The 7,719-nt window shown below is 39.5% G+C and overlaps 1 protein-coding gene across 1 annotated transcript; it reads left to right on the top strand.

Annotated features, from left to right (window-relative positions):
• Positions 1 to 201: 201 nt before the first annotated feature.
• Positions 202 to 6,880, top strand: mmp20b (matrix metallopeptidase 20b (enamelysin)). The gene is made up of 10 exons (XM_071357607.1): positions 202 to 391; positions 3,494 to 3,738; positions 4,410 to 4,558; positions 4,796 to 4,921; positions 5,050 to 5,211; positions 5,375 to 5,546; positions 5,646 to 5,779; positions 6,216 to 6,372; positions 6,491 to 6,594; positions 6,697 to 6,880. Exons 1-10 carry the CDS (start codon positions 251 to 253, stop codon positions 6,795 to 6,797), a joined length of 1,491 nt encoding a protein of 496 aa, XP_071213708.1. The 5' UTR covers positions 202 to 250; the 3' UTR covers positions 6,798 to 6,880.
• The last annotated feature ends 839 nt before the right edge of the window (positions 6,881 to 7,719 follow it).

Raw genomic sequence — 7,719 nt, 5'->3', positions numbered from 1 at the left:
CATACAGTATTATCATACTATATAAAAACGTCAATGAAATATTACATTTGATATGATTTTTTATGCATTTTGTCTCTCCCTTTGCTCTAACTAAACCCCTCCCTATTTCCATACTGCTGTTTGAGGCTTCCATGGCTTTGGCGGAGTGAGTATGACTCATAATAACCAGTTAAAAGGCTTTCCCATTAACCAGGACTTGCTACTCTATGCAAACTAGCCCCACTTCAATCCTGTGTGGTTACCATTAGAAATGCATCTTCTGTTCTGTTGGACCTGTGTTCTGGTCTTGGTTCTGCCTGGTCCATGTTCTACAGCTCCTACATCTATTCCTGAAGAAGAGGTCACGGCACTCCTCACAGGACAGACCCAAGAGGACCTAAAGCTGGCCACAGTAAGTGTATAATTGAATGAGTTAAATTACAAAATTACAGACATTTGACAAGGACTGCATGTTACATTGTTTACTGTACGTAAAAATGCACTTTTTAAATAACATGTTAACGTTTGACTGCGGATGACTGCGGATGTGGAAAAACTATATCATCCACATGTATTGATCACATTTTTACAAATACTTTAGAACTTTGTTCTAAAGATGTATCTGTACCCATTGGATGCAGTGATCACAATATAGTGGCTATATCACAGAAAGTAAAGGCTCCAAAAGCTAGTGTATAAAATTGTGTATAAGATTTTTCAATTATTGATAAACATACACCTGTTAAGAAACTGACTCTTAGAACTGTTAAGGCTCCATGGATTGATAAGGAATTGAAAAACGTTTGGTTGAAATAAATGAGGCAAATGGAGTGGCTAAGGAGTCTGGCTGCACATCTGACAGGCTGACTTACTGCAAATTGAGAAATGTTGTGACTAAACTCAAAAATAATAATAATCTGTATTATGAAGCCAAGATCAATGATATAAACAATGACAGAAAATCATTTTGTGCAGAAAGATACATTCACCTCATACTTTCATCGAATCAGATCATCGAATCAAATCACTTCAACTTAGATGGAAAGCTACTGAGGATGGTAACTGAATCTATAGCCAGTATTAGCCACTCCTATCTGTCATATCTTTAATCTGAGCCTACAGAAAAGTGTCAGGCCTGGAGGGAAGCCAAAGTCATTCCTCTACCCAAGAATGGTAAAGCTGCCTTTACTGGTTCTAATAGCTGACATATCAGTTTGCTGCCAGCTCTTAGCAAATTGTGTTTGACCAAATACAATACTATTTCTATCTAAACAAATTAACAACAGCCTTTCAGCATGCTTATTAAGAAGGGCACTCAACATGTACTACACTCAAACAAATTACTTATTATTGGTTGAAAGAAAGTGATAACAAGAAGATTGTGGTAGCTGTACTGTTAGTTTTTAGTGCAACCTTTGATATTATTGACCATGACCTGTTGTTGAAAAAACATACGTGTTATTGCTTTTCAACCTCTGCCATATTGTGGATTCAGATCTATCTATCTATCTATCTATCTATCTATCTATCTATCTATCTATCTATCTATCTATCTATCTATCTATCTATCTATCTATCTATCTATCTATCTATCTATCTATCTATCTATCTATCTATCTATCTATCTATCTATCTATCTATATAATAGAAGAGAGAGGGTGTTCTTTAATGGAAGCTTCTCTAATTTTGAACATGTAAAATGTCGTGTTCCGCAGGGCAGCTCTCTTGGGCCTCTACTCTTTTCTATTTTTACCAATGACCTGCCACTGGCATTAAACAAAGCCTGTGTGTCCATGTATACTGAAAATTCAACCCTATACTTGTCAGCAATGACAGCTAGTGAAATCACTGCAACCCTAAACAAAGAGTTGCAGTCAGTTTTAGAATGGGTGGCCATTAATAAACTGGTCCTGAACATCTCTAAAACTAAGAGCAATGTATTTGGTATAAATCATTCCCTAGACCTCAGCTGAATCTCTCAATGAATGGTGTGGCTGTTGAGCAAGTTGAGGAGACTAAATTACTTGGTGTTACCTTAGATTGTAAACTGTCATGGTCAAAACATATTGATTCAATGGTTGTAAAGATTTCTGTCTAATGTGCTGGGGGTGTGTTGATATTATGTAACACATAATATCCTATCTCACAGTTTTGATGCATGAACCTGCAAATATTTCCTAAATGTTATCCTTACAGGCAACCTAATACATTGGACTACATTCAACATGTTATAATTAGTAAGTAAAAGTCCTGCAGGCTCTAGTTTTATCTTATCTTGATTATTGTCCAGTCATATGGTCAAGTTCTGCAAAAAAGTACCTAGTTAATCTACAGTTGGCCCAGAAGAGAGCGGTACGTTTTGCTCTTCAAAGTATTCAGAGGGCTAATATCAATACTATGCATGCCAGTCTCTCTTAGCTAAGAATTGAGGGAAGATTTACTGCATTGTTTCTTGTGTTTTTAAGAAACAATGTGTTGGAAATTCCAAATTGATTGAATATTGAACTTACACAGCACTGACACACACACTTACCCCATCAGACATGCCACCAGGGATCTGTTCACAGTACCCAGATCCAAAACAAATTCAAGGAAACGTACAATATTATACAGAACCATGATTGCATGGAACTCCCTTCCATCTCATATAGTGAGAGCAACAGCAAACCTGGTTTCAAAAAACTAATAAAGCAACACCTCAGGCACAATGCCTCTCCCCCATGTGACCTACTTTTTGTGTGTATGTACTGACGTGTAACTGATAGATGCACACACACACACACATGCACACATGTCAGCGTTTTTAAATGCATGTAAATTGTAAAGTCTTTTGTATTTTTCGTTATGTGTCGGACCCCAGTAAGACTAGCTGTCACCATTGCGGTTGGCTAATGGTGATCCTAATAAAATCCCCCCCAAAATACTGTAAAGACAATGTGTGAGATATTGAGATAATCTTTTTTTATCCTTTTTTGTTGTCGTGGGTGGGAGGCGGAGCTAAACACAATTACCTCAGAATGTACATGCCCTCACAATCAAGCACAGTATATGTTCCAAGATTGGGAAGGCAAGGCTCCAAAATAAATCTGTTTTTAATTTAGAATGTAAATGTGATATGCACTGTGGGACCATTAAACTGCAGGATAATTGTGATTATTTCAAGGTTGCGTCTGAACAAATCCTATATTTATTTTATGGATTTGAGCAAACTATACATTATTGCTGAACCACAGACGTAAAATGATGTTTGAGCATTAATGGTTCTGCTATGCCAAGTCTCACGCAACAGTTGTGCTAGAATATCAGAACTAGAAAGAATGGGGAAAATAATATGAACCCTTTGCGTCCAATTCCCTATAAAGTTTGTCCTTGGTACAGTGTTTCCACATGTCTAGTGTTTACAACAAGAAGTTGTAACAAAGTGTTTGAGTCCTTACTCAGTCAGCACAATATTGATTTAAGATGTTACGCTATATGATAGTGAGACACTACAGAAGCTTTCATCTGTTCTCAGGAGTACCTCCGGCATTATTACAACCTGAAGAAAGAGCAACCTTTGGCTCGGATCAAGAGGTACCTGCCCTCGTTCACCTCCAAGGTGAAGGACATGCAGAGCTTCTTTGGCCTCAACACCACAGGCAGTCTGGACTCTGACACCCTGGAGGTGATGAGGACCCCTCGCTGTGGGGTCTCTGATGTGGAGGACTACAGTCACAACAACCGAGTCAACCGCTGGAACAACAACGTCATCACCTACAGGTAACAGTTAGCGGTTGGGTAAAATGTGGAACAACAACGTCATCACCTACAGGTAACAGTTAGCGGTTGGGTAAAATGCGGAACAACAACGTCATCACCTACAGGTAACAGTTAGCGGTTGGGTAAAATGCGGAACAACAACGTCATCACCTACAGGTAACAGTTAGCGGTTGGGTAAAATGCGGAACAACAACGTCATCACCTACAGGTAACAGTTAGCGGTTGGGTAAAATGCGGAACAACAACGTCATCACCTACAGGTAACAGTTAGCGTTTGGGTAAAATGCGGAACAACAACGTCATCACCTACAGGTAACAGTTAGCGGTTGGGTAAAATGCGGAAGACACATTTCAGTTGAATCCATTCAGATGTACTACTGACTAGGTATCCCCCTTTCCCTATTCTTCTGAAATTAGATCCATGGCAACTGGAAGGCATGATATTATCACAGGATTTGTCTATTAGCTCACTGGAGGCTGTAGCAGGTAGACTAGTGGTTAAGAGCATTGGGCCAGTAATCAAAAGGTTGCTGGTTCAAGTCCTGAGCCGACTAGGTAAAACATCTGCCAATGTGCCTTTGAGCAAGGCACTTAACTCTAATTGCTCCTGTAAGTGGCACTGGATAAGAGTGTCTTCTACATTTTTTAAATGTAATTGTTTGATCTTGTAGCATTGGCAGGTACACCAGTGATTTGCCTCACAGCACGGTGGACTCTCTGATCGAGTCGGCGCTCAGCGTCTGGGCCAGTGCCAGCACTCTGACCTTTGTCAGGTCACGCACACAGAGGGCCGACATCATGGTGGAGTTTGCTACCTTTGGTGGGTAACACCTATAGTGATCTTTCTAGATAACACTTTACATGAAGATATACTTTATAAAGGGTTTATATACTTTGACTATTTATAGATTTACAGATACTTTATGAATCAATAATAAACATTTAACTTGCTGTTTGATGCTTCTAATACTCAGCTCCAAAACAAGGGAGTAGCAAAAACAATTGCTTTGACTCTGACATTTTGTTGTGTGTTTTCTCTAACCTCTGGGACATAAAGAGCACGGTGATGCTTACCCGTTTGATGGGTCTAAGGGCACTTTGGCACATGCCTTTGGCCCTGGAGAGGGAATTGGAGGCGATGCCCACTTTGACGATGATGAAACTTGGACGGCAGGGTCAAAGGGTATCCATTTTTATTTTACAGAATCATTTGAATTTTCTTCGATGTACTGATCAGTAGTTTACTTTTTTTTTAAACGAGAGAATGACCAAATAAACTGATTGTGCATGTTCCTGTTTGTGTGATTTCAGGGTTCAACCTGTATCTAGTGGCAGCCCATGAGTTTGGTCATTCCTTAGGCTTAAGGCACTCCCAAAACCCAGAGTCACTGATGTATCCTACATACAAATCCAGTCGCAGTTCACACAACCTGCTCTCCAAAGAGGACATAGCAATAATCAACTCACTTTACGGTAAGGAGACCATTCAACAAATTCAAATTCTGAATCTAAGATTAGATCATACAGTAATGGCCCTTTGGCACTTGTTTAAAAGTAGTGCACTATAGTGCATAGTGTATACATAGGGAATAGCAATTTCGGACACAGTCTAAATGTTTATTTTGGTGTGCCTTAGGTCCAAAAAACAGTCAGCCATATTACTACTCCAGACATGGCTGGAATCCACTTTACAACCCCTGGTTCCTGGGTTCCCACTTCCCTCTGATGATGCAGAACAAATGTTCAGCTGACCTGTCCTTTGATGCTGTCTCTACCCTGGGGGATGCCACCTTCTTTTTCAAAGACAAGTATGTCCATCCACCCTGTTGAAATGCCAATAGTATTGATGAATGAAAAGCAAACAAATCTGGGGTTCCAAATGTATTGTTTTTTCCCCCCTTCTGGAGGTATCTATGGATCAAGCACAACCAGCAATATGATATAAAAGAAGGTCCTATCAACAACTTCATGCCAAAGATTGAATCCAAAATTGATGCTGCCTTCTGGGTCCCTCGGCGATCCACTGCTTACCTGATTCATGGTACAGATATCGCCTACCATACTACCCCATCGTGGTTAACAGTGTGTAACAAATGTATAGGACTCATTTTCAGAAAATAAAGTGTATCAATCACACCTACCTTATTTGGCGGCCTATTTCAGCTGACCGGTTCTGCTCAGACACCCTGCTGCCGCTTGCTGCTACTGCTAGTATGTGTATCCTTCTTTTGCTCCCACCACCACCCCAGGCTCCACCTGTTAGGTTCTGTTTCCTACTGGGGGATTGGTATAGTCTACCGCGCTTCACTGCTTGTAAGTCCTTTTATATATTGACGCTTTGCTTGGGCAGTGAGCTACCCTGAAGGAGGAGAGCCTATATCGCCAAGACTTGCATTATTAATAATTGAATAAAAGGTTAAACATATTTCTACATGGTGTTTCCTTTCTAACTATGAGCCATCCTCTGTTTGTTCCAGAATCCATGTACTGGACGGTGAAGGGTTCCATTGTGAAAGGCAAACCTAAACCCATCGGCAACTTTGGCTTCCCACCATGGGTTCAGAAAGTAGATGCAGCGGTACACATCGTAAAAACAGGACGCACGCTGTTCTTCATTCACGACATTTACTACAGGTGAGCCTGGCATTCTGAAACATCACCAGTGTACAGTCATTAGCCTACAGTACAAAATATCATCATAGCATATTGAATATATTGCAGAGAAACTGTATTGTGGACGTTGTTTTTTCAGTTATAATGAAAACCGAAGAGTGATGGATGCTGGATACCCACAGTACATCAGTGATGATTTCCAAGGGCTCAATACTACTATCGATGCAGCTGTCTACAAAGATGGTTAGCTACTGTTACATCACGACAACAAAGACCATGCCAGCTCAATTTGAACATTTAATTTTGTAAAACTCTTTCTAATGGTTACATTTTTGTTCATCCTAGGCGTCATCTACTTCTTCGTTGGACCACACGTGTACAAGTACGATTATACCCAGAAACAAGTTGTTGGAACTGAGAAAGCAAATACTTGGCTCGGATGCTAGTGAATTCATGGGAATTTAAATGTTTTTGTCCAAAATGCAATAAAGGTTATGCAAAACTGTATGCATAATTATAACATGTTGAATTAAGTCCAATGTATTAGGTTGCCTGTAAGGATAACATTTAGTTAATATGTTCATGAATAAACTGTGAGACAAGAATGTGTTACATAATACCAACATACATTACATTAGACAGAAATGAATGGGTAAGTTTATATGGCTCATTTCATAAACATTGACTAGATCATATATTTCAGATCACACATCAGCAAGTGTGTTTGAGATTGTAATGACGATATGAAACCAGTCCAAATACATTTAAACTACGTTTTCACAATTCCTGAAATGTAATCCTAGTAAAAATTCCCTGTCTTAGGTCAATTAGGATCACTACTTTATTTTAAGAATGTGAAATGTCAGAATAATAGTAGAGAGAAGGATTTATTTCAGCTTTTATTTCTTTCATCACATTCCCAGTGGGTCAGAAGTTTACATACACTCAATTAGTATTTGGTAGCATTGCCTTTAAATTGTTTAACTTGGGTGTAACGATCGTCTGTTGAAGAAGGTGTGGACCAAAGCGCAGCGTGGTAAGTGTTCATGCTTTTTTTATTAAAACTGAACACTGAGACAAAATAACAAAAATAGTACAACACGAAACAGTTCTGTCTGGTGCAGACACAAAACAGATAACTACCCACACAAACCATGTGGGGAAAAACCTACTTACGTATGGTTCTCAATCAGAGAGAACGATAGACAGGTGCCTCTGATTGAGAACCACACCCGGCCAAACAACAAAGAAATACAAAACTTAGAAAATGAACATAGAATGCCCACCCAAATCACACCCTGACCAAACCAAAATAGAGACATAAAAAGCTCTCTACGGTCAGGGCGTGACATTGGGTCAAACGTTTCA

Source organism: Salvelinus alpinus, chromosome 21 (genome assembly GCF_045679555.1).
Source record: "Salvelinus alpinus chromosome 21, SLU_Salpinus.1, whole genome shotgun sequence".
Taxonomy (NCBI): domain Eukaryota; kingdom Metazoa; phylum Chordata; class Actinopteri; order Salmoniformes; family Salmonidae; genus Salvelinus; species Salvelinus alpinus.
This window is presented reverse-complemented; position numbering and strand designations above follow the sequence as displayed.

Excerpts from the sequence above, each read along its gene's own strand:
- mmp20b (XM_071357607.1), top strand. The coding sequence starts at position 251 with ATGCATCTTCTGTTCTGTTGGACCTGTGTTCTGGTCTTGGTTCTGCCT. Across the intron at positions 4,559-4,795 it reads GGTGGAGTTTGCTACCTTTG|AGCACGGTGATGCTTACCCG; the intron begins GTGGGTAACACC and ends TGGGACATAAAG. Across the intron at positions 6,595-6,696 it reads TGCAGCTGTCTACAAAGATG|GCGTCATCTACTTCTTCGTT; the intron begins GTTAGCTACTGT and ends TGTTCATCCTAG.